The following is a 26,482-nucleotide window of genomic DNA, read 5'->3' as shown; positions in this document are numbered from 1 at the left end:
GCTGGTTCAGCTTCTTTCACATTCAGAACCAGTCATGGCTGCACGCTGGATCAGAAAACAGATCTGCTAACCAGATACAGTCTAAAACGCCAATTAGTCTGTTTATAAGTTTCGTTCTTATTTATTCGGATTTTTTTTAACTACCTGCGCTGCGGCTCTGTGCTTCACCGCTCTTACTGCGCCTCCCCCCCCCCCCTCTCGGAGCAAGGTGCTTTTATCAGCGGCCAGCCTTCAAAACGTGAATCGCTACGTTTAATGTCCTTCCACTCGTACCAAAATGTCTCAATTAAAGTCAGTAGGAGAGTCGGTAACTGTTTTTCATGCTCTTTTGTTTTTAACGACACAGAACCAGCGGTGCTTCGGTGGGCGTGGTGCGTTGCGCTTGAATTCAGGTGCGCAAAATTACGTTACATGTAACCTGTAACATCGGGGGCGCAGCGCACGAGGGTAAAATCCAGCAGCGAGATCAGCGTAAAGACGCAGCGTGAACCCTCAGTGCTTTAAGTGTTGCAGCTGAGGGGAAAATTTTGAACCATACACAGGGGCGGTTCTGAACAGGGGCCAACAGGGGCCTATGCCCATGTAGAACTGTTCCTGGCCCCTGTTATGGCCCCTGTACTAAAAACATGATGTTAAATTTCTTAGGATGATAAATGCTGACAAAGATAACGTGACTGACTGGTCATTTGGATAAGTTGCATTTTTTTCGTTTATGGTTTTACCCAATAATAAAATAACAAAATAATAAAAAAAAAATATATAAAAAAAAATAACAATAATTAAAATCAAGCTGTTTCACGTTAAGCTCCCGCTGTATTGAGAAAAGATCAGGGGTCTGCAACCTGCAGTTCCAGAGCCACAATTGGCTCTTTGGCTTACTTAATATTTTAAACGATGAAATGTTGACCTGTTAAGTTCCCCCCCCCCCCCCCCTCCCAAATCTTTTGTTCTGTGCCCCTGTGAAAAAACACTGGCCCCACCCTGACCCCCCCCTGCTACATTTGGTCTAGAACCCCCACTGACCGTACTGGCTTGATGAAACTCTGCCTCATTCACAAATAAGGCCAACATGGATAGAATAATGATAATCTGTAGTGTTTTTTATCGGCTGGATGTGAATCTGATAATTCATATTGTGTCTTTTATAATTAACTACAATATATATATTTTTTTAAATTCAGGAAACAAAGATTTCTCTTCCAGGTTCCAGTCAGCCACGCCCCCAACCACGCCCCCCATAATTAACATAATTTCACTCTTAATTTTTATAAAAGTTGAGGTCTGGTCAAAATTAATATTTTGGCCGGTAAAAAATATGCCTGGCCGGTTGATTTTTACATCTACCGGCCAACTTGGCCGGTGAATAACAAAGTTAATTTCGGACACTGAGTAGTAGTATTACTTGTTCAAGTCAAAATAAAATACAAACAGGAAAAAAAAAAACCTCTCACAGTATTAGTTCCTGTGCAACTAGTCACATTTTGTACTCAACCTCTTTATATTGAGTTTAACAGTAAATGTCCAAAAATAAATTCTGCATCACTTTTTCTCTTTTTGGACTTTTCTGAGTTGTTCTAATGTGTTGTGAAAAAACTGACATCTAGTGGCAGGATGCTGTTACTACACAGTTCAAAAATCTACATTCGCCTTTGAGGAGGCATGGTTTTAACTACTTGATACACTTTAAAATAATATATGCCTCTATCTTATGACATGATACGCCTTTTTTGGCTCTTGAGGGCCGGATAAATTGTCTTGACGGGCCGGATTTGGCCAGCGGGCCTTGAGTTTGACACATGTGACTTAGAGGGTCTGCAGTTGAGCCAGAGTCTTGCTCCTTTTTCAGAGGATGGATTGAGTAGAGCTCCCTAAGACCTGGGATCTTGTTTTGCAACCTAATCTGGCATGAAACTTCTCCAAAACGTCCCGACTGATTGTCCTGCTGTGTTCCTCTGTCTTCCTGATGCTATTTTTTATATTTTATACAGAGAGCACATCACATACAGGTGGGCTGTATTTAATAATAAAGAGTACTGGGTATTGAATACAAATGTCCAGGGGTTTCTTTGTTGGAGAAAAGAATCCTTTATCTTCATTCTTTTTTTTTCATTCATACTTCGCTGCTTTATACCTGTAACCATTATAGTAATTACTGCAACCATGCACTATAGATGCAATAATAACTGTAATGACTTATGTGCAATAACCTATTTATACAAGGTGCTATAACCCGTGCAATAATCCTGAGCAATAATCCTGTATAAAGTGTATAATAATATTTGTGCAATAACCTATTTATACATAGAAGTGTATAAAATTGTATATAGCTGTATAACTGTATCTAACTGATTCTACTTACCTACTTTGGCACCTTCTTCTGACTTTTGACTATTGAGCCGATGGGACAAGTGAATTTCTCCATTGTGAGATCAATAAAGCTTATCTTATCTTATTTTTGCACCTTTGTGTTGGTCTGTCGCATCCCAACCAAACACTTTGACGTTTATGGTTGGGATGGAACTAGTTGTTTGGATTAGAGAGAGACGCTGAAGTTGTTTAGCTAGGATTACCACTGACCTGCCTGTGGTTCCCTCTGCAGAGGCTCACACAGCCGCTCCCACGTGTGAGAAGGACGAGTTCTTGTGCTCCAACGGCCGATGCATCAGCTCCAACCTGCGCTGCAACTCCTTCAACGACTGCGAGGACTTCGGCTCGGACGAGATCAAGTGCAAAACAGGTGCCTCCTTTCTGACCTGACCGGACCCCTCCGCGCGCTCCGCCTCACCCTTTCTGACCTCGCCTGTTTTCACCGCAGACAAAATGCTGAACGACTGTCGCAGCAACAGCACTCAGTGCGGCGACGGAGACGAGGCCCACTGCGTCACCAACGGCACGGATTCCTTCTGCTCCTGCAAGCCGGGCTTCCAGAAGACGGGGCACCGCACGTGTGGAGGTACGCAAGCAGGAGGCGCTGCGGCGTGGCTCTTAACCCGTCGCCATTGCTTGCAAATGGGACGGCTGCACTTTAGATTCAAGAAACCGGTTTGTAATTTTTATTTTTTATTTTATTTTTGGCTCTCCGTCTGCCAGATAAGAACGAGTGTTTGCAGTTCGGAGTTTGCTCCCAGATCTGCAACAACACCAAGGGCTCCTACAAATGCAGCTGCCACAAGTACTTCACCAGGATCAATGACACCTGCAAGGCCGACAGTAAGGGCATCAGACCATCTTCAGTTTGAAAACATCTTGACAATACTCGCTGTGACGTCTTCCTCCTCTCCCCCAAGGCATGAACAGCAGCCGACAGATCCTGTACATAGCCGACGACAATGAGATCCGCAGCCTGGACCCCGGCATGCCCAACTGGCGCTACGAGCAGATCTTCCAGGGCGACGCCAGCGTGCGAATCGACGCCATGGATCTGCACGTCAAGAGCAACCGCATCTTCTGGACCAACTGGCACACCGGCCGCATCTCCTCCTACGAGCTCCCGGAGCCGTCCACGTCGTCGTCGTCTTCCTCGTCTTCCTCCAACTCTCACGGCAACCGGCAGCAGAACGAGGGCGGCATCACCAACCTGCAGGTAAAGCTGCTGCACAGTTTGTGGGCTGCATCACTTGAGAGAGAGAGAGTGGGGTGGAAAAAAAAAAGTTGAACAGTTTGTAAAGGTTTTTCTGCTCACGTTCAGATCAAGGAGCTGAAGATGCCCCGTGGCATAGCCGTGGACTGGGTGGCTGGGAACCTGTACTGGACCGACTCCGGTCGAGACGTCATTGAAGTGGCTCAGATGTCAGGGCAGCACAGCAAGACCCTCATCTCTGGCATGATAGATGAGCCGTATGCTATTGTGGTGGACCCGCAGAGAAGGTCAGAGAGATTCCTTGCTTTAATACGCTGGAGCTTTGTCACTTTTTGTCACGCTGCAACAGCAAGCTTCAGTGCGTTATTGAGATTTCTTTGGATAGACCAACACAAAGTTGTGTTATTTAAGTAGAAGGCACAAGATATATGGTTTAATACTTTATTTGACGAAGGAAAATCTGAAAAGTGAGGCGTGTATTTGGATTCTGCCTCCCAATATCAAAACTGTTCAATAACAGCTGAAGAGCAACTGTTGACATCAGTTCTCAAAACTTATTACCACAGATACTGGATTTTGTTCTGGACTTAGACTAGGCCAATTTACCACACAAATATACCTGTATTTAATATTATGTCTCAGACAGCATGTTAACAGTCATGTTTAGTGTCCTCCATCGACTGAAGGGCTTGCCACAGCATGATGCTGCCACCACAATAGCTATGTTTACATGCTTAAAATTCCTCCATCAGATTGAAATGTGTTTGGAAGTAAAAAGGAAAAAATAATACAAATAGATCATTTATATGGAGACAAAATTAATCCGATCAATTCGATAAAACTTTATTTAAATAACACATGGCGTCTCAAGGCGCTTTACAAGGTCAAATTCAATCAAATCAGACAAATTGGTCTAAAAGTTTCCTCTCTAAGGAAATCTAACAGGTTGGATTGAGTCTTGACAAGCAGCATTTTCTCCTCCTGAAAGAGGGTAGAGCCACAGTGGACAGTGGTCTGCATTGCTGATGGTTTTACAGCAATCCCTCATGCTGAACATGCATGAAGCGACAGTAGAGAGGAAAACTCTCCTTTAACAGGGAGGAAAACCTCCAGCAGAACCAGGCTCAGTGTGAACGATCATCTGCCTCGACCGACTGGAAGTTAGAGAAGAGAGAGCAGAGACACAAAAAGCACAGAAACACACATTGATCCCCACCCCCAACTTTTCCATAAAAACCACAGAAGAAGATGCACTTCAGTCTGTGTTTAAGAAAAATCAAGTTGTTTTTTTTTACTTTATTGAACAATCCTATATGAACAAACGTGGTAGTATGTTTGGTCTGTGTCTTCCGAGGACCTAAGCTTCATTAGCACTCGCCAATGAAGCCACACATGCTGCTGGTCTTCCTGCGTTACAGGATGAGACATGGACCACACATCCGCAGTCAGGGCAGTTTGCCCCCATCCAAATGACATCCTGGCAACCAGTGTTTAGATGGACGCTCTTCAGGTTAACGATCGGCATCAGCCACCCGTCTCAATTGGAGTACAATTTAATTCCAACTGAGCTTAATCCGATCATAATATTCCGATCTGCGTGTTTACAAGATGCATTTTTGCTACGATCAGCCCTTTGTTGCGTTTAGTAATCTCCGTGTAAACATAGCTAATGTATCGCCATGACAGTGGTGTGTTCTGGGCGTGTTGCATGTAAACAGAATAAACACCTTTGGGCTCCATCTGACCAGACCAACGTCATCCACATATTTGCTGTGCCTGTCTTCCTGCAGTTGTCAGTGCTTCCTGACTGCTCTGCTAAATGCCATCGGAAGGCAATGAGTTGCAAAGAGCAAAGGGGAAATTTTTTTTTTGTTTGCCATGATTTTTGTTTCCACTTTTCAAGTACGGTACACACAACATTTTGTTGCTCTGTCACGTTTTGTGGTTGTAATCTGACCAAATGAGGGAGAATTTAAAGGCGTAGGAGTACTGCAGGGCGCTGAATATTAATTGTTAGATGTAGCATTGCGAGTCTTGTAACTGCGTACTGTGCCTCTTCAGCACCATGTACTGGGCGGACTGGGGAAACCATCCTAAAATCGAGACGGCTGCCATGGACGGCACCCTCAGGCAGACTCTCGTGCAGGAAAACATCCAGTGGCCCACAGGTCAGTGCTGCACGAGCGCAGAACCGTTCATTCTTTCAGGTGTGAAACGCTCCAAGCCGTTCACATTTCTTCACGTTTCCGTCCCGCCGCTGCAGGATTAGCCGTGGACTACTTCAACGAGCGCCTTTACTGGGCCGACGCTAAGCTCTCCGTCATCGGCAGCGTTCGCCTGGACGGCTCGGACCCCGTCGTCGCCGTCTCTGGCATCAAAAACAGTTGAGCTCCTTGTCCATCCGATCCGTATGAACCCAGAGAACGGAAAGCGGTCACGTCGTCTTATTTCTCCGTCTTCTTGTTTCGTCTGACTTTCAGACCTGCTGCATCCCTTCAGCATAGATATATTTGAGGACTACATCTACGGCGTCACCTACATGAACAACTTTGTCTTCCGGGTCAACAAGTTCGGCAAAGGCTCAATGGAGAACCTCACTACGGGCATCAACCACGCCACTGACATAGTCCTGTACCACCGTTACAAGCAGCCAGACAGTGAGTGGAGCAAACATCTTAAAACCGTCAATTACGCTTTTTAAAGACGATGAGGTGTCTGACCGAGCGTGTGATGTCTCTCTGTGGCAGTACCAAACCCGTGTGACAAGAAAAAGTGCGAGTGGCTGTGTCTCCTCAGCCCCAGCGGGCCCGTGTGCACCTGCCCCAACAACTACGTGGCCGACAATGGCACCTGCGTGGAAAGACCCAGCCCCACCTCATCGTCCTTCTGTAAGTCTGAGCGTAAATATCGCGCACAATAAGCCGCCGCCCGGCATGGAGGGGGGGGTGGGACGGCGCGTTATAAAGAGTGTCCTCCCTCCACAGCTCCTCCATCGGAGCCCTGCACCATCCAGTGTCTGAACGGCGGGAGCTGCTTCTTCAACGCCTATCAGGTGCAAAAGTGCCGCTGCCAGCCCAGCTACGTGGGAGCGCGCTGTGAGGTAAACCAGTGCAGGGACTACTGCAAGAACGGAGGCACCTGCACGTCCTCCCACACAGGTAGGCTCGTCCTGCGCAGCGCTTCAACAAGCTGGTAGCATTCATTGTCTCTAAGGAATACAGGACTGTCTCAAAAAATTTTAATATTATGATAAAGTTCTTTATTTTCTGTAATGCAATGAAAAAACATGAAATGTCATACATTCTGGATTCATTACAAATCAACTGAAATATTGCAAGCCTTGTATTGTTTTAATATCGCTGATTATGGCTTACAGCTTAAGAAACCCAAATATCCTATCTCAAAATATTAGAATATCGTGAAAAAGTATACTAGTAGGCTATTCAACTAATCACTTGAATCGTCTAATTAACTCGAAACACTGCAGGGTTTCCTGAGCCTTGAAAAACACTCAGCTTGGTTCAGTAAACTAAATCACAAGTATGGTAGTGGTTAAGAGACGACATGAGATTCTCACAGTAACTGGTGTACTGACCATGGCATTACTGTCCTTGATTGGCCTGCCAATTCCCCTGACCTGAACCCCATAGAGAATTTGTGGGGTATTGTGAAGAAGAAGCTGAAAGACACCAGAGCCAACAATGCAAATGAGCTAAAGGCCGCTATTGAAGCATCCTGGGCATCCATAACACCTCAGCAATGCCACAGGCTGATTGCCTCCATGCCACGCCGCATTGATGCAGTAATCTGTGCAAAAGGATTCCCAACCAAGTACTGAGTGCATTAATGGACATTTCCATATGTTTGATTTTGTTTTGCTGTTATAATTTTTTTTTTACTTGGTCTGAGGAAATATTCAAATATTTTGAGATAGGATTTTTTACTTTTCTTCAGCTGTACGCCATAATCAGCTATATTAAAACAATAAAAGGCTTGCAATATTTCAGATGATTTGTAATGAATCCAGAATGTATGACATTTCATGTTTTTTAATTGCATTACAGAAAATAAAGAACTTTATCACAATATTCTAATTTTCCGAGACAGTCCTGTACATTTCTGCTACTTCTTCAGCTGCCTCTTTTGTACCGCTAGATTTTTCCATGATTTCTTTTTTTTTTTTTTTTTTTTATCTTATCCAAATAATTTTGAATGGGCGGCTATTGCAATTTAAGCAGGTGGTGAAAACGTTTTTCTAGGAACGTGACTTTGTACGTGTTTTGTCTATTTTTTTTCAGATGGCATTTAGTCAATGTCACATTGTTCAGAAACCAAAGTACAGGTCTGTGATTTCATGTTGGGGGAAAAAAAAGCCCCAAAAGGTTTCCAGCCAAGGTTTGGTGCATGTAGGCTTAGAAAGCTTTGGCATATACGACACGTAGGGAGGGCCAAACAGGAAGCGCTTTGCTGCCATCTAGTGGTCAGAATTATACCAAGCCATGTCTAATTTTACCACCTGAAGTCTTGTATTGTTTGTGGTTTACTTTTACTTTATCTTTACTTAAATCAGAATATTTTGACAGCCACTCAAGGACACAAAACTTTTTCAGGTACGCCGACTTGTAGATGCCCTAAAGGTTTCACGGGGCCCAACTGCAACCTCCACACATGTCAGGACTACTGCCTGAATGGAGGCACCTGCTCGGTCAGCATGGGCAACCAGCCAACCTGCAGCTGCAAACCCGAGTACCAGGGAGACCAGTGCCAGTACAGTAAGTGGATTCACTTTCTGATACTTTTAGATGATCTTCTTTTAGGGGCTGAGGTCATGGATGGACTGGGCGCATTGTAAGATTTTTAATAAAGACATATCTAGTCAATTATCTTGAGTTATTTTAGAAAATAATTAATTATTCCCATTGCTGCAGAAATAATGTAATTTGTGTCGTAGATAACATTTAAATATTGTTAAAATTCTGATATGTAAACTAAAAGCAGAATACAGAACAAACACCCATTAAATGCAGTGCTTATTGTGTAGAACATTAACTCTCTGTGTCACTCGGCTCTATACAGAGAAACAAGTGTAACAAGCTGATAGTAGCTGGTTAGTTAGTCGGTCTGTCTGCTCAGTCTACATGCTTTTCATCGTTTTCTAACTGTAGTTTTAAACCGGCGTCACTTTAATGAGAATTTGTTTCCGCACCATGAACACTTTCAAAGAGCTGAATTTGTCTTTCCTGTAAGCAAGGGAAAAGTGACTTCTTTCAGCCAGCTGAGCGGCAGTGCACATCAACACGTGGGGGAGGACCAGCTCTTGTTACGGCTGCCAAACACCACCCTAAACCTGCTTTACTTTTGGAAATATTTGCTAATGAAATAAAGTACCTCATTTCACAAATTGTACTTTTAGACAATTTTCATTTATTGTAGGATACTCCCAATCATATGGCAAAATAATGAGTACCTGATTTTGAAACTAAAGAGCTCTAAGTCAGTCTAAATGATGCAAAAGCAGTGAAATGGCACCAAACTGCACTATGACCACCAGAGGCCAAGTTTTACCACTGTGTTGTTGCATGATTTGGGGTACTTACAGAAAAGACTACTATTTGAGCAGTTCAAGGTGTTTGTTTAGTCCAGAATTTTATAGCAAAAAAAAAAAAAAAAAATCCAGAGATGTTTCTTGGACAACTTTGCCGACTGGAAGTGAAGAATCCAGAAACGCTTGAAGTACCAGGGAGCAACTTTATTAACTGACTGATGCATTTCAGCTCGAAGTCCATAAGCCTTCACGCATCAGTCAGTCAATCAGGATGCAATTTTTAAACCATAAATGTGTTACAGACCCTGATTCAACACATCCGGACACACAGACAACATGTCTGCATTGCCTTTGACATGAATGGGAACGAAACAACAAAGTGGACGCCCAAATATCTATGTGATATTGAAAATGAAGAAATAATACTAAACTTAGTCCAAGATATTTACTTTATGACGCTCTCATCATCATCCCAGGAGAAGTTTACTTCTTTCACTCATTGATTCATGAGCCCATCAACAAGCAGCTCCAGGCCCAGCTCAGATGCTTCACCTCTCTTGAGTTCAGATATTTTAGTTTAGCCCACAGGGATCCGTTTAAAAAAAAAAAACTTCCACATTTCACACAAACTGAACTGCTTTAAATTAGCGGCGTGTGGTTCCTCTTCACACCATCCCCTCTGTCTCTCATCAGGTAAATGTGAAGGCTTCTGTCAGAATGGCGGCACCTGCTTACAGACCTCCAACGGCACCAGACTGTGCCAGTGCCCCGTCCAGCACACGGGCCACCAGTGTGAGCTCAACAAGTGTCAGTTCTGCGGCGAGGGCAAGTGTTTGACGTTGAAAAACGGCGAAGTAGCCTGCAAGTAAGGAACGCTGTGGACGAAAGGCCTCTATGCAAAAAAATAAAAGAAATCTGACTTTTAATGTGCATTTCAATAAGTGAGAATATGATCAGTTTTTGACTTATGTCCCTCCATTAACCACGGTAACAGGTCCTTCTGTTCTTTGTAAGATTCTGAATGAAATGATACGCCTTTTCGCACATAATCACTTGATTCTATTGCACATATTTCTGCATAATGTTTCATCTTTATAGTGACATTTTAATGTTTTTGAGCTTGCCATGCCTATGTGAGGAGGATGAACTCTCTGCCCGTGTGTCTCTCTACGCAGCTGCACCAACGGTCACACCCAGCCCAGCTGCTACACCTGCCTGGACTACTGCGCCCACGGCCAGTGTTCGTTTGACACGCGCACCCTGCTCCCCACGTGCAGGTGAGACCCCCGCGGGTGACCCTTCATCCTCCTCCTCTTCCTCCTCCTCTTCTCTCAATCAGACAATAGCCTTACGCTCCTGTCCTCGCTGTTAGGTGTTCTTCCGGATGGTCGGGATACAGATGTGAAGTGGCGTCTTCCTCTGTGGAATCTGCTGCTGGCAGTGGCAGTAAGTGCCCCCCCCCCCTCCCCCCCACCCCCCCACGCGCTCTGTGCGCTAATATAACGCGACCTTTGGCCCCTGGTTGCTCACCCCGTGTGCTCGCCCGCAGGCTCCGCCTCCATTGTGATCCCCATCCTCCTGCTGCTGCTGTTGGCGCTGCTGGTTGCTGGCGCCATCTTGTGGTACAAGAGGAGAATGCGTGGGTGAGTACCGACTTTAATAAAACACCAAAACGTCCTTTTTTTTTGTATTTTCTGATTCCAGCTTCCATTTTTTTTCACCTTTTTCTCTCCAGCTTCTCTTTCTGTGTTACATTTTGATAACCACCTCTATCTCCTGTCTCCCAGGTCTCTCTGCCCGCACAAATCTCGCTCTCGGTAACTCGATAGGGTTAAATAACCCCCCCCCCACCCTCCCCTTTCTTCTTATATACAGTCAGACTGGCTACTGCTTTTTTTTTTTTTTTTTGTCTTGTTTTAGTTTTGTATCCTTTCAGTCAGTTTGTCTTTGCTTGCCATTTCCTGTTTGCCCCCTCCCCCCTCCCCTCTTAGCGATTCCCTGCAGCAGCACTTGGGAAGTGTGTGTTTACCTGAAGTTAAACTTTCACACCCTTCCGGCATCTCCATACCTCTTTATGTTGTGCTTAAACGTGTGAATGTCAGGCTCTCCCTTCGTGCTTGCAGGGAAAAACGTTCAATTGTGAATCAGTTGTTAAAAAAAAAAACGGTTCACTAGCCTGCAAAGAGCTTAATATTTGCAGCGTCCAGCATTCTCTGCAGTAGACATGCTGCTGAATCTGCAATGCTTTTAGTCAAATGGTCTTTTTTTTTTTTATCAAATAAAAAGGCTCATTTGACCTTCAAATAGTGGTTGTGTGAACTGTGTATAGATGGATGTTATGTCAGTACCTGGTTTCATTATTAAACCCGGATCCCTGTTGACTCTCTTTGAGTCACTGTTTCTCCCAAAGAGCAGCAGATGATCTTCTTAGAAAAAACATCCATTAATCATCTTTGTTGCTGACTCTGTGCAGTGCAAAGGGCTTCCAGCACCACCGGATGACAAACGGAGCCATGAATGTAGAGATCGGGAACCCGGCCTATAAGATCTACGAAGGAGATCCGGATGACGACGCCGGGGAGCTGCTAGATTCAGACTTCACGTTGGACCCAGATAAGGTGACGAGCAAAGTAGAGCAAAGCGTCCGTCTATTTAGGTTACACGTTCTGGTGTTCTGTAGCCATGCAGATATGTTTTTGTGATCGGTTTCCGCTGTGAAAACTACCTCCTCCCATCTTTAAGCTTCCTCTGGAAGGGTTTCCACGGGGGTCTCAGACAGCCGTCAAAAACTATATTCTTCACAATGTTTCAGAGAAGTGATTTATTTATTAAAAAGTGAAACTTCCCTAGATTCACTGCACAGTGATTTATATCAAGCATTTTATCACGTGCCACTTTGATGATTTCGTTTTACATCTAATGAAAGTTTTTTTTTTGCCCCACAATATTATAGTACTAGTATTTTTAATACGGAAGGACAAGCCTACTAAAAACCATATGTCCGTGTGCCTGTGCAGCACATGCAGTCAACGCTTCGTAGGAGCACCCACTGAGCTATAATATACACTGGAGTGCTAATCGCCCGCTGTTTGAACGAGTCGCTTTGAAGCCACCAGCCGCCATATTGGTACTCCCTATTTCCCCCCAGTAACTAGGGAATATGTGCGCTACAGCATCGAATAACGAGGATTTTCTCATGTTCAGGGGGGGCTTAAAACTTTTAAAATGTCAAATGCCATATACTTTCATGTTATGTTCTAAAACTATGAAGTACTGAGAAAGTCATGTGCTGAAATATTTTGCATTTTATTCATTTAAATATATATATAACATTTAAATATATAAATAACAATATACAAAAACATATATTTACATATATGCATACATACATATATATACATAAACACACACACACACACACACACACACACACATATATATATATATATATATATATATATAATATGAATAACATGTAAATTATTTCAGCACCTAATTTCCTAGTAGTTGATAGTGTTAGTACATCCACTGACTGTAGAACTACCTGTGAAACGTTTTCACACAGCCAGGAAACTGCTTGTTGTTGAGACCAAATCCTATGGGATTCTGTGAGAGTAGGGAGTAGCAAGATGGCGGCCAGTGACTTCAGTTTTTCGGCAAAATCAGCACTCCAGTGTATAATATAGCTCAGTGGGAGCACCTTTTGCATGCATCAGTGCGGCGTTGCATGGAGGCCATCAGCCTGTGGTCCAACACCTCAGCAGCTTCCATAGCATCGTTGGGTATCAACCCCAACAACAGCAAAGTGAGCCTATAGTCATTTAGCGAGGTATTTGGTACCTTTGGCATTGTGGGTAGGTGGCAAGTCCTGCTGGAAAACAAACTCTTCATAAATCTTCTTAGCAGAAAGAAGCATGAGGCTCTTTGATGAATAGGGCCGATTATGGACTTAGGCTTGGATTATCTCTGTTTTTACGCACATTTTCCTTCCACTCAGCTTCCCGTTAATATTATTGGATAGAGCACTCTGAATACCCAGCGTCTCTAGATGCCTGTACCTGTCGTCAGTGACTTTCTGCATTACAGCTGCCAAGTAACCAGTCTCCTTTAATGTCGTGTAGTCTGCAATAGGGCTGAACGATTTTGGAAAATAATCTAATTGCAATTTTTTTTTTCTTAATATTGCAATTTAATGCGATTTTTTTTTTTTTTTTTTTTTTTCCCCAGTTTAATTTATCATGTCTTTTTAAACATATACAAACAACAAATCAACTTGTTTCCTCGCTGTGCAGATTAGTTGCTAAAACACCCACAGCATATAAACTCGGTGCAGAAATGATTGTGTTCTGACTACGATATATTTCAACCAAAATTGCAATTTTGACTTTTCTCCTCATTAACCACAAGCAACAAAAATGGCCCGTAGATAAAGATGTTTGTAAACAAGGACTATTTAAAGCAAGAACTTTTAATATTTTTATTAATCAGAATATTATTCAATAGAACAGCTTTTAGTTGATTTGGACATCAGTCCTTGTTGAACATGAAGTGCAGCCAACAAGCAAGTCTATGTATTAAAATTGATTGACCTGTACTTAATGCTATGTATGATTATATAAACTCTAAAACAAGTAATAAAATTAGATTATCTCACTGCTGCAACCGTCTTCCCTTCCATGTGGAGGCAAATCCACTTCAAACATTTTACCGACACCTAATGGATGTGTCTAATTCCCTAATTGTTACATAGCCAAAAATTGATGACCTCTGCGATTTGGAAATTGCGTTTTTTAAAATCCCGATTATATTGAAAATGCGATTAGTTGTTCAGCCCTAGTCCGCAACACAACATTTCTGCCATCGGGACTTTTAAAATTCAGAGAAAGTTTGAGCACATCGCGTGTTTCTTTTTTCACTTTACAACAAAAGACAGACGGCAGGGAGATCCTAACTCACTGAGATGCCCCCTGCATGTGTTTAAAGCACTTCGGTCGCATACTGAGGCTGAAAAACAACTTCAATTAAGCTTGATTATGTTAAATATAGCTTAGTGAGAAGTTTAATATCTGGCTGAGACTTGCTTTCAGTGTCACATAACCTTTATACTCCTGTGTGCCCGGCAGCCCACCAACTTCACCAACCCCGTGTACGCCACGCTGTACATGGGCGCCCACAACAGCCGCAACTCTCTGGCCAGCACGGACGAAAAGAAGGAGCTCCTGTCCGCCGCCGACGACGACATGAACGACCCGCTGGCGTAGAGCTCGGGGCCGGGGGAGGGAACTGTGCCGACGCGGCGGCGCTTCGTCCGACCCAGAGCCCGAGCCCACGAGCTCCCTCTAGTCTCTCGCTCTCTCATCGTATGCCTCTACCAGCTGAAAAAGAAAAGCAACAACAAGGAGAAAAAAAGAAACGCAGGAACTCTGTACAAAATGTATAAAAAAATGAAGGACTACTTTTTTAAGTGATTGCAGTATTATATTTTGTTCTTTGACATAATGGAAAAAAAAAAAAAAAAAAAATACTATCCGGTGAGGGAAAACGACCCATTTTATAGACATTTTATCAGTTCCTTTTCATTTTTTGCTCACTTCCTCTTTACATATAGCCACTACCTCTGTGCAAATGTAAAAGATGCGGGTGGGGGAGAAACACGGCTGTCGAGCAGATTTCATTTTATTTTTATTTTTGTATGGCGGGAGGGAGGGGAGGGGGGGGGTTGCTGTTCCATCCTGGAGGAAGACGAGTTTTCAGTGGCTTGGGAGAGTAATGTCAGTGCTCACCACGAATGCCTCCTGGATGCTTTCCACTTTAGACGTGCATGTTTAGTTCGCTGCCGGCAGGAGAGGAATGCACACAGAGGACTCAGCAGCTACATTCAACTGATTGTCTTTTACCTCCTTGCACAGACTAAAGTTAGATATAAATATATAAATCTATATTTCCATATATATATAAACATATATGACTCTATTAACAAAGTGTCTTGAAAATATATCCCAGGAATACAAACAAACCGTAACAAATGGCAGTCTGTAATTTTTAACGTTTCTTTTTTTTGTTGTTCTTACTTTTAAAGTCCTTGTGTAATCTGTGTCAGCAGCGATGAATGATTCAGTTGCGGTCTGAGAGTTGATGAGGATGATTGTAAGTCCACATTCCTGGATTAAAGAAGAAGAAGGGGAAAAAAACAACAAGTCCAGGAATGGATATCCGTGGCCTTTGGTTTTTCTGAGAAGCGACGGGGGGGCTGTGGGGCTGCTCCGCATCGTTTGTTTTAGGAGTTAGAAAATGAAATAAAATAAAGAGACAAAAATTGTCTGAGTCTGAAAATCAGCAGAGGTTGCTTTTAGCGTTGCGTTCCTTGTCTTTTGATTGTAATCTTTCAGGAAAGGCCAGGGAGACCGACTGATGGTACGATGTGTGAGATTTTTTTTGGGGGGGGTTTTAAACGGATGTAATTTAGGTAAATGCTCGTTATTGAGTCCATTTCAAACAGCGAGACTGATCTGCTTCCAGACGAGCAATTATTAAAAACAAATTTTTTTTTTTTTAATTTTGTGTTGCTTTGCTGCTAACCCTCCGTTTGTCTCGGTGTTGGACACTGTGCTGCTTTAAAAAAAAATAAAAAACCATCAGCCATACCTGCCATATCACACCGCATGGTGCTCACACTCGACACACTGACGAACGTCTGGCTTTACCCTTCACTTGTTAACAGTATTCTTCATCCTTTTACGTATTATGTTCTGTTCAAACGACTCATGTAAATTACAGCAATCACATCTTTTTATTTTATTTTTTTTTTTGGTTGGAGGATTTCTTTCGGTAGCAAAGAGCCCACAGGTTTGTGGATCTGATTGTCATAATTTTATTTCTTTTTTGATATAAGGAATTAAATGGATTTTTCTAGTAGAAATGTACAACGGCCCTGTCTGTCATTTTGGAGGAGTAGAGGAGCATCGTGATCCTAGGAAATAAAACACAAAGCTGTAGAAAATTGCTTGTTTTTTTTTAATGTTGCTTTGTCAAAGAAAGGGCCCCAAATGGTCTTCTTTTCACAACCCTGGACTCTGGTTAAGGTTTTTATTCAACGTGTTTATTAAACAGCAAGTGTCGTCTTTCAGCCACTCGATGATCCCATAAATCATTTCCTCTGCAAAGCACATTTCTTGATTTAAATTTTTTTTTTATTTACATTAATAAAAAAAAAACTCTTTCATGTAAAGAATAGTGTCTCATACTAGTTTAAGCCAAAGTATGTAGTGTAAGGACAAATCATTTGCAATGACTAAAAAGGAAGCTTAGAAACACAAATATAGGTGCATCTCAATAAATTAGAATATGAAAGACTTGAATAATTTCATTCAATTTGAACTCATTCTATGGATTTAACACACACAGGCTGATACAGTTCCTGCATTTATTTTTTAATTTTTTTGGGTTTTGGTTGTAGCTTAGTTAATAAAATTCCTGTAAGCTTCCTAAAAGACAGTCACTGATGTCCACTACAAAATGTAAGTCATAATAATACATCGCTAAAGAAGCCAGCTGTTCACAGGCTGCTGAATCCCAGCATATTAATGGAAAGTTGAGTGTAAGGAAAAAGGAGCGTCAGGGGAAGCTGATGCATTCAAGAGGATTCTGAAGCAAAGCGCAATAAAAATAATTTAGGGGGAGATCCAAAAGGAGAGGAATACAGCTGGAGACGAGTTTCATGGGACACCACATGCAGCTGTTTACAAGGCCACAGAGTCCACAGTCAGTGATGATTACAGGAGCCATCGTCTGCCGCTGTTGGTCCTCGTTGTTTAATCAAGTCCAGATTCTGCACAGCCATCTACTCAGGGATTTTAAGAACATAGCTGGTTTAAAAACCTAGTTTTACAAACTCTCCTGACTTAAGCCAAGAGGTCTTACTCAAAGGAAGCTCCAACATCGCCAATGAGCTGAAGGACACGATTAAAGCAGCCTGGGCTTCCTTAAAAGCTCAGCAGAGGCATGGGCTGGTTCTCCTCATGCCACGCTGCATGTATGCAGTGAAATAAGCAAAATATGCCCCCTAACGTCATATACTGTACATACTTGGCCATACTTTTTAGTAAGCAGACATCATTACATTACAAAATCTTTCTTTCTTGACCTTATCATTCATATTTTCTGATTTTAGAGCTTTCATTAGCTGTAATTCACAATCAGCGAATCAGACAGAAATAAACACGAAATATATCGTTCTGTGTGCCACAAATCTAGGATTTTCACATTTTGAACCGACATATTGAAATAAATCCTGTGTGTTACATTCTAATTGTTTGAGATGCACCTTTTGGGCAGATACCTTCCACAACACGTGTACATTTGGAGACCTGATAGATAAGTCACTTTCAAAATGCCACTCAAAGTGTGACAGGAAGTCTAGTCACGATACATGCAATAACATTCGATTATTTTACTTTTTACAACCGCTTGTAAGGCATAACTTAGGTCAGACCGTCCTAACAGAGACGTAAATAACAAATTACCTCCTAGGTGTTGTGTCGATAAAGCCTGCTTTTCAGCTTACATATTGTCAGTATTATAAGGCTGCAGGTAATAGTACAATGCTGTAAAAAAAAAAGTACATTCTCAAACAAATGAAACAACATTATGTTGACTTACAATAACACTGTTTACAAAAAAAAAGGCACTTCTTAAGAAAGATATGATTTGAGACGTTTTGGTTTGACTAGCTTCATCTAGAAGAACCAGGAAAAAAAAATCTTCCTCCTGAATACAACCTGCATAAACATTCCTCGGTATCGAGTCCTGATTGGCTGCGTCCAGGAGAGACTTGGCAGAACTCGAATAAATAGTCCACTAGAGTCTGGTTGTGACGTGTCGTGTTGGAGGATCCTCCTGCAAAGTGTCTCTGAGGCAGACGGGGCCGTTTTGGCAACCCTTTCGCGCCGCCTCCCGGCCTCGGTCCTGCAACGAGGAAGTGCGTTCGCCAGACGGACCGAAGGCCGGTCTCACCTGTGCCACACTCGCCTGGCGACCCGTCGGACTCTCAGCGCCAGCACAGCGGGGAGAGTCAAAGGAGAGGCATCCTCTTTGTGCTTTAATGGTGCCAGCTCGCTGATAGTGGCTCTTAGAGGAGAACCTCCATAAATAAATAAATTATTTAGCCAAAAAGAAAAGCTCTGCCCCGTTCCTCCCTTTGCAATGTGTGTGTGTGTGTGTGTGTTTGTGTGTTTATTGCAACCTCAGGGGTGGAGACGGACCACTGGGATACAGGGGGAAGTGTTATAAAGGGGAAGGGGGAGCGGCAGGTAAGTGGTTTAGGGTCTCTTCCAACCGCTCCGGATCAAGGCGTCAGCTCGCAGGAAGGGCTGGTTTCGGAGATCTGTGAGTAGGCGAGGAAAGAGGGATGAGAAACAGGGAGGAGACGCACAGGTTAGACGGCTTAGGAGGTCAAATCTTAAACCGTTGCTTCTGTGTTTTCGAGCCACAAGCGCAAAAAAAAAAAAAAAAGACAAACTCAGTTTCCATCTTATCAAATCGGCCTGAGGAACCGACTTGTTCCTGTTATTTGGGTCCAATTCAGCCAAATAAAATAAAATAAAAATAAAACTCTGTGCAGCCTAAAAAAACAACAACACAGTTCTCCATAACTATCAAGAGGATAAAACAACTCTTACCTTAATTAATGGAGGATTATTGTCTGCTAATATTTGGTCAGATGTTTTTTTTTTTTTTTTATAAAATAGAAGCTGAGTTTTTGCTTTGTCATATTTCAGCCAAGTGGATACACGGTGCCCTGCAAAAGTATTCCTACCCCTTTTTAGCATTCTCACATTACAGCCACAAACTTCTATATTTCATTTAATGGGATATAAAAATTAATCAAGTGGAATGAAAGCGGAACATGCTTCATAACTCTTTACACCTAAATGCCTCTTGGCAGCTTCTGTGATCGCCGCTGGCCTCGTCTGAACTCTTACTTTAGGTGGACGGGCAAAGTTATGGTGGGTCTGCAAGTTGGGTCATACTCAATCAGACGACGGTGTGAACTTCGTCACTGGCCCGTCTTTCCTGCTCTTCGGTCTTCATGATGTTGTTTGTTTAGTAATGTACTCTGCCAGACCCCCTTCGCCAGCGTTGCCTTCAAGGCTAGCTATTCCAAGACCAAGGCAAAAAGAGACCAAGTAGAAGAAAAATCCAATATTATACCTTTGCCAGATAACGTATTTGTTGTCGCAGCCTTTTCACTTATGTCCTCTGCCCCAAATTAACAAGATGTTTGGATGTAAGCGGACTGGTTGCCACCAGTCTTACTAAAATCTGACACGCTGTCAACAGGTTAAAACAGACTCTGAAGAGGGCACACATTCAGCTGAAAACAAATCACTGAGCACCAGTGTCAGGCAGCGCGAGTGGAGGCAACAGGCGGCCGTAGACGACTTAACCCACTCAATCTTCTTACTTCCTGTGTGTCGTACAGACAGAAAATCATCTATTGATTTGCACTGGATGCCCTGAGATAGACTGGCGACCTGTCCAGGGTGTACACCGCCTCTCGCCCATTGACAGCTGGAGATAGACACCCGCACCCCTCACGGCCCCACAAGAGATTGACGTGCTAGAAAATGGATGGATGGATGAATTTGCACTGAAAAATGTTTCTCCTTCTTGTTTTGTCTCTTCCTCTTGTTCCTCTCTTCTTCGGTACATGGGAAGAAGAGGTGACAGTGTTGACATTTTCACTTTACTGGTTGGATTTTTTACTGAATCCTAGCATAAAACTCTTGGAGTCCAACATGTCGAAGATGAAATGTGGCTTCAAGACCGAGCTCCACTCCTGCAGCTCTGGCCTTCACGAAAACAGTTGCATCTATGACCAGACCGAGCTACTCCCATCACCTCCGGAAACATTTGGCTGCACTGACGTTGCTCTTGGACTATCAGGGTAAAGGGGGGCTGAGAACAAACGCTACGTCACAGTTTGTGGCCGTGACACGGTAAAGGTTCAAGGGGTACGAATACTTATGCGAGGCACAATATAACCAAATGAGAGAATAAACATTTTAAGACTTAACGGTAGATGGAAGATTCCCATAACCTTGTGTTTCATCCACATGAAAAAAAAAAAAAAATAGAGAAATTCAAGGTTTTGGGGATGCAGACATAGCAACACTTAAACGCCAACAACGCGCTGCTTACCATACGGTGATCAACAGCTGGTCAGCTGACCTGGAAAACTAAATTTAGGCTAATAGTCCTTTTAAAACAAGGACTGCGTTATTAAATCGTTGGGTCTTTCTTTCTTCAGCCTGCTGACCAAACAGCTGTTGAGCACGCTGCAGATGACAGTTAGCGCAGACAAACATGGCGGACACTGTAACACCAGACAACATGCAACACGTTTCAGAAAGGGACCGGGACGATCTTCTGGATCGGGGGTGGGGAGTTAAACTGGAAATGACGCAGGGAACTTCATCTCCGAGGGGGAAAGAGTCAGATTCACTTAAAAGTTGGGCTGTTTTACTGTTTCATATACCATTACCTGGCTGCAACAATAGCTGTCTTTGTTTTTTTTTTAATTCCTGTAGTAAAATACATTTTAGTGCTGCAAAGCTGTTTTTTTTTTTTTTTGCTGGTCTGAAGCGCTAGCTGAAGCAGCTGACATCACTTGTAGCAGCACACAGGAGCCTGAGGGCCAAGCAGGCCAGATTTCAGCCAGGCTACCTTCCTTACCCGCTCTTTAGGAGTGGGAAATACTGTCATTAATCTTCTTTGTAGCTGGAAGGGGGGGTGGAATAAACAGCGTTGGTTGTAGAGGAGAGGAGGGGGGGGGGGGAAGAAAAAGAGTCATACGTTAGCCAGAAAACCAAAAAAAAAAAAAAAAGTTAGTCACACTGGATAAAACCGGCGTTTTAGCCAAACCTCTTTGTTTCATTCAGGAAGACTTTAACGAGCCTCACAGAGCCATCTGTGCCATGCATGTTTCAGAAATGCTGATTTGCAGTATTGACTGCGAGTCGACATGTTTGTCTTTTTTTTTTAAATCGACATTAAAAAAAAACAACAACAACATGTAGACATTTTCTGCAGTTTTTTTTTTTTTTTTTTTTTTTTAATCCAGGCCAAGAGGTTTGGCTGCCTCCAATCACCAAACGCCTGATGAAAGCCATCTCGAAGAAAGAAAAAAAAAAAAAACAGAACAAAACTCAAACAACCGAAGGAAGACGGCCCAAGTTAGTTAACAAGGTTGTTTTTGTTGTTGGAGGTGGGGGGGACGGGGATCATGCTGCATGCACAGTGGGGTTAAGAGTCATACGGGGAGACACCTGGACAACCTTGGCATTAGAGAGAGGGAGGGCTAGCAGTTGGCGTCGTCGCAGAGGTTGGCTTCACAGAAGAACCGTGAGCCGCGTTTAGCAGTGCGGGCGGTGAAGGGCACGCTCTTCAGTACTGGGGGAGGAGGGGCGGGGAGGGGAGGGGAGGGAGAGAAACACAGGTCACACCTGAGACACCGACACTGCCTTCTACCCTGGGGAACAAAACGGACTTCTAATCATTTAGAAGTCGCTAATTAACCTGCAACAAAATAAATACATAAATAAATAAATAGAAAATACTGCGGTTAAAAAGGCCTTAAACTCCATGGGGGGCAAAATGAGGCAGTGCTGAATAGGAATGGGCCGGTGTGAGATTCCCACAGCATGTAGCTAAAAACGTATAACATGTTTCAACTTCTACTTCAAAGTGAAAAGCAACAATTATTCTGACTGCTGCTAAAATATTAGAACATATTGTTTACTAAAGCCTAAATATATTATCTATAATAGCTAATTGTTCCATTTTCGTGACCCAAAATATTTCCAAACAGTCAGATTACGCTTTGGTGTGAGCAAAAAAACAAAAGTTAGGTATGTAACCATGGTTCTGTGAATCCCAGAGGAGCGCCAGAGATTCTCTGTCCCCCCGAATCGTTGCGTTGGTGAGAGGTTTCTGTAGGAACAGAGCCTCGGCTGAGCCAGACTATGTAGGTCCTGACTGCTCATCCAGTCAGTGCTTTCAGCACCCCCCTCTGGTGGTGAGCAGGGATTAAATAGAACAAGCCTTTTCTGGCTGAAACCAATTTTGTTTTTTTTTTTTAAAGGTCTGAGCTGCCGATTCCAACTTTTACCTATAACTTTTTATTTCTAAAGACTATAAAATAAAAATATATGTGCAGGAGGATTCTTTGATAGGGGTACGAGTTTTGAATCCAGCAAAAAAAATGACACAGTTACAAGGTTATCCCTGTTTATGTATCACAGGATATGTCCATAACTTTTTATCAGATTTGTATTAAACAAAATAAAAAGCATAGTCTGCTGCTTATTGTGTTGGGGGATAGACTAAAGTCTTAGTTTTAATGCATTTACTGAATAGGAAGAGCAAAGGAAAATCGTGTTTTGGCCGACCGATCACCAAATCAGGACCAATCAAGGTAAAATTTAAGGAACAGTGGAGCAGCTTTTTTTTCAGCCAGCTGACCATCAGTGCACAAGAGCATGAGGGGCATAACCCAGTTACTCTACGCTTTATGCACCTGCAGGAACAATGTGGCGGGACATTTTAGTGGATTTTAAACTACTACTGAACTACTTCTAAACCTCGCCATACAGTGATTATGAGAAACCGGCCCGTGCCTACTGCCTGGTGAACAAAAGCTGTTACAGCTCTCCAGCTGTTATTGCATTAAAAAAAAGTTAATGCTGACGCAACGTTGACATTATTTACACTTTTAGGGCATGATTATGGATTAGAACGAGAACATCACTGATTCACATGGAAGGGCGTATCTGTTTGTATTTCAGAACAGTTGCAGAGACCGCTGACTTTAAATTTGTATCCCGATTTCTTGCGCAACTGGCATCAAAACTGCCTTTTGTGACGGAAACCCGCTTTGGCGCAGTAAAATTTCACAGCTGGCTGGACGCCACGTTAGGAAAACAAGCCAGCAACCGCTGCTACGTGCTGCTGTGCTCCAGATGTGCTGGTGTCTGCAGTATGTAGCACAAGGTGCACTTCAAAGGAGCCGAGCAGTCGATGACCACAGTCATCCTCAGCCTGGGAACCCTGGAGCGGCTGCCGTCGCCCACATGGGGCCCTTTAATGGTTCTTTCTGGCCCACCTGTGATGATGTCCTCGATGGTGCCGTCCTTGCCCTCGTACACCGGCCGATGGTCTTTGGCTTGCCGCTTTCGCAGCTCCGCGATCAGCTCCTGCTGCTGATGCCTCTTCTTTTGCGCCTGGACCTGCATCGGCAGAGAGGATGTGTGCGTTTTGGCAGCCGACGGGTTCTTTATTTAGCACAGGGTAAACACCGCAGAGGCTTCAGTCGGCTCAGGGTGGCCTGTACCTTGGGGTCGTGCTGTTTGGCCTCCTGAGCCAGTAGCTTTTCTCTCATCGCTTCCTCTTGCTTTTTCTTCAGTTCGTTTTCTTCCACGGCATCCTGTTGTGATGGGAAAATACGAACGAAAATTTAACGGCAACTCAAATAAATCCTAGACAAGAGACTTGTGTGGGCCCTTTTTAGCACACCAAAACAGGTTCCAACATAAACAGGAAAGGCATGCGTCTCATATCTTTTAGAAACAAAACCTAAATAATTGCAGAAACTGTACTCAGGGAAGCAGATGGGAACTCTTTTCCTTTATTTCTGATTGTTCTTGTGACCCAGAATAGCCTTTTCCTTCCTCTGAACCACGAAACCAAAATCTCAACAGCAGCCCAAATCCTGACACAATACATTAAGAATCACTTTGAGAATAAACGGTAAATGAATAAAAACAACTAAAGCTAGCTACGAGAATCCCGAAGATCAAAAGCACAACAGAATCTATCCGGCCATGTGTTTGTGGGCAGAGCGCCGTAATTTGGACCAATCAGTGGCCCACATAGCCAGCCATGGGTGGGCGAAAACCTTCAGCAGTCAATTATTAGAAGGACGTAGTCTGTGCAAAATGCAACGATGTGCCAACCAGCCAGCCAACACCTAATGTACGCTGCAAAAGCGTTCGTGTTTATAGAAATGAAAAAAAAATGGAAAAGAAAAGGAGATTTCCTTCTCAATGTTTATTTTATTAAAAAAAAACATCAAAATGTGGCGCGCATGTGTCTTAAGCCCTCAGAAATCTGATACCCCTAAATAAACTACCTTCAGAAGCCCCGCATTAGCAAATGGACTGAAGTATTTGTATATCAATTTGGCGTGTTAGAGAACATTCATGAACAAACGGCATCATGAAGATCAAGGAACAGACCAGGGAGGTCAGGTGTAAAGCTGTGGCGAAGTAGCTTTAGGCTATGAGACGAGTCTGACAAGAACATAAAACAAGCGAAGCCACTAACACGTGGCCGTCTGCATGAACTGAAAAGCATCAATCAGAGATGCAGCTCCGTGGTAACTCTGGAGGAGCTGCAGAGATCCACAGCTCCTGTACAAGAACCTGTTGACGGGACAACTATTAGTTAGAAACCTGCCTCTGAGGGAAGAGTAGCAAGAAGAAAGCCGTTGTTGAAATAAAGCCAAAAGATGTCCAGTTTAAAGCCATGTAGACGACACGGAAAAGAGCTGGAAGAAGGTACTCTGGTCTGATGAAAAGAGAGTGAAACTCTATGATCTAAATGCAAAACCTAATACGTGGAGGAGCAACATGAACCCACAATCCCTGCTGTGAAACATGGTGATGGCAGCATATTGCTGTGGGCATATTATTGTTCAGCAGAAGAAATAACGATGGCGCTAGATACTCGGCAACACTTATAAAAAGACTCAGAGGACTGGAGAGTTGGCTGGTGGTTGGTCTTCCAGCGGGACAACAACCCCAAACAAACAGCCAGAGCTAATATGGAGCGGATTAGATCAGAGCAGATTCATCTGACTGAGCTACACTGCAAAAACGGATCTAAAAATAAGTAAAATGTTCTTAAAGTTAGTCTATTTATTCTTGATTTGGGCAGGTAAATAAGATTATCTGCCAATGGAATGAGTATTTTGACCCCTAAAATAAGATAATTGGACATCCTGCACTTGAAATAGCATGATGGATATGAATTGTTCCTGTTTTAAGTGCCAAAATCTTATTCCATTGGCAAATAATCTTATTTACCTGCTCAAATCAAGGACAGATACACTCATTTTAAGAACATTTTACTTATTTCTAGTTCCGGTTTTGCAGTGTAGAACTAGTGTGCAAAAAAAAGAAGAAAAATAGGTGTATCACATATCAGTCTAATGTGCAAAGGTGGTAAAATCCAATGGGAACGCAGCTGTAATTACATCAAAAGCTACTTTGATTAGTATTCACTCACGTCTGACTATATTAATGCACGCGTAACGTTTCTGATTTATATTTTTACTTCCTAATGATGCTCTACTTAGTGCTGGTCAAGCCTAGAATTTTGTTCCTGCACTCATCTCTAACCTTGTCCTGAAAACTGGAACTTTATTCCTAGGAAATCGGGTTTAGCATTGAGACTTTAGGTTGAGACTGAGAATGAAACCAGCAGCTCTGGACTTACTGTCAAACTCCCTACATGAACTCAAACAGACAAATGTACCCAGTGTCTTGTACATTTCCTTAAGCAGATCCCATAAATCCAGTTTTGAGAACAATCCCAGGATGTGTGCTGAGTGGCGGGGCCAGGGCGCGGCTGTCCGGGGTAAAAGCTCAGATGGGGGGGGGGGGGGGGGGGGGGGGGGTGGGGGGGATGGGGCAGGGGGCAGTCTAAACACCACAGCTGCAACTCTAAAGTCCGGCCCAGCTAGCCTTTCCTGTTTTTTTGCCTTCAGACTACGCGCCACGTCCTGTGGCACAGAGAGGCAGAACAAACTCTGCTCCTCTCCGCTCTGAGGCGGGGCTTCAAACAAACCAGGGAAGTTCCCAGAAGGCCCGCGGAGGAGGCCGCAGCGTGTCAGGGCCACGCAGAGGTCGCCGCCCTCACCTTGTAGGCCTTGATGAAGCGCACGAACACAGGGAAGAACACGGAGGGCGGAGTCGTCTTGGCGCTCTCCCCGAAGTAGCTCACCACACTGTTGAAGGCTTCCTAAAATTGAGCAGAAGGGAGAGAGGAAGCGCAGTCTGTGAACGCCGGTCGAGTGATTGTGAACGTTTCATCCTCTCCTCCCGGCAGACAGATCTGGGATTTAGGGAGTGGGCACCTCTGCTGCCTTGGCGTCCCTCTGCAGCTTGTCCAGCTGCGGATCGCTGGCCTGGACGAAGCCCTTCAGCACCGGGTGATCGTGGAGGCTGCATTCCCGTCGGATCAGCTCCATGCCTTTGCCCAGCTCTCGGACGTCCAGCAGCACGTTTTCCAGAGACACT

At 43.5% G+C, this 26,482-nt stretch overlaps 2 protein-coding genes across 6 annotated transcripts in view; one reads left to right on the top strand and one right to left on the bottom strand.

The window, feature by feature from the left end:
• Nucleotides 1–16,125, top strand: part of lrp1ab (low density lipoprotein receptor-related protein 1Ab) — a gene marked incomplete at its 5' end in the record, with an annotated part of 69,132 nt that extends 53,007 nt beyond the window's left edge. The window contains 18 exons of the mRNA XM_036136571.1: nucleotides 2,600–2,737; nucleotides 2,816–2,953; nucleotides 3,091–3,210; nucleotides 3,288–3,583; nucleotides 3,689–3,867; nucleotides 5,642–5,748; nucleotides 5,844–5,963; nucleotides 6,061–6,237; nucleotides 6,328–6,468; nucleotides 6,565–6,738; nucleotides 8,191–8,352; nucleotides 9,819–9,990; nucleotides 10,301–10,402; nucleotides 10,498–10,571; nucleotides 10,675–10,768; nucleotides 10,913–10,942; nucleotides 11,599–11,743; nucleotides 14,249–16,125. Of these exons, the coding sequence (XP_035992464.1) occupies nucleotides 2,600–2,737; nucleotides 2,816–2,953; nucleotides 3,091–3,210; nucleotides 3,288–3,583; nucleotides 3,689–3,867; nucleotides 5,642–5,748; nucleotides 5,844–5,963; nucleotides 6,061–6,237; nucleotides 6,328–6,468; nucleotides 6,565–6,738; nucleotides 8,191–8,352; nucleotides 9,819–9,990; nucleotides 10,301–10,402; nucleotides 10,498–10,571; nucleotides 10,675–10,768; nucleotides 10,913–10,942; nucleotides 11,599–11,743; nucleotides 14,249–14,386 (2,507 nt within the window). The remainder of the gene's footprint in view (nucleotides 1–2,599; nucleotides 2,738–2,815; nucleotides 2,954–3,090; nucleotides 3,211–3,287; nucleotides 3,584–3,688; nucleotides 3,868–5,641; nucleotides 5,749–5,843; nucleotides 5,964–6,060; nucleotides 6,238–6,327; nucleotides 6,469–6,564; nucleotides 6,739–8,190; nucleotides 8,353–9,818; nucleotides 9,991–10,300; nucleotides 10,403–10,497; nucleotides 10,572–10,674; nucleotides 10,769–10,912; nucleotides 10,943–11,598; nucleotides 11,744–14,248) is intronic.
• Nucleotides 16,126–16,141: 16 nt separating this feature from the next.
• fmnl3 (formin-like 3) overlaps nucleotides 16,142–26,482 on the bottom strand; it is a 47,856-nt gene continuing 37,515 nt past the window's right edge. For 2 of the 5 annotated variants that reach the window (XM_036137787.1, XM_036137811.1), the window contains 6 exons: nucleotides 26,320–26,480; nucleotides 26,103–26,204; nucleotides 23,515–23,607; nucleotides 23,287–23,410; nucleotides 21,461–21,575; nucleotides 16,142–18,507 (listed from right to left, as the gene is read on the bottom strand). In XM_036137787.1, the coding sequence (XP_035993680.1) occupies nucleotides 21,484–21,575; nucleotides 23,287–23,410; nucleotides 23,515–23,607; nucleotides 26,103–26,204; nucleotides 26,320–26,480 (572 nt within the window). In that variant the 3' untranslated portion in view covers nucleotides 16,142–18,507; nucleotides 21,461–21,483. Of the gene's footprint in view, nucleotides 18,508–20,858; nucleotides 20,904–21,451; nucleotides 21,576–23,286; nucleotides 23,411–23,514; nucleotides 23,608–26,102; nucleotides 26,205–26,319; nucleotides 26,481–26,482 lie in introns of all 5 variants that reach the window. The other 3 variants (XM_036137794.1, XM_036137807.1, XM_036137801.1) reach the window with 3 other exon arrangements.

Source organism: Fundulus heteroclitus, chromosome 1 (assembly GCF_011125445.2).
Source record: "Fundulus heteroclitus isolate FHET01 chromosome 1, MU-UCD_Fhet_4.1, whole genome shotgun sequence".
NCBI classification, from domain to species: domain Eukaryota; kingdom Metazoa; phylum Chordata; class Actinopteri; order Cyprinodontiformes; family Fundulidae; genus Fundulus; species Fundulus heteroclitus.
The sequence above is the reverse complement of the archived record's forward strand: the minus strand, read 5'-3'. Positions and strand labels throughout refer to the sequence as shown.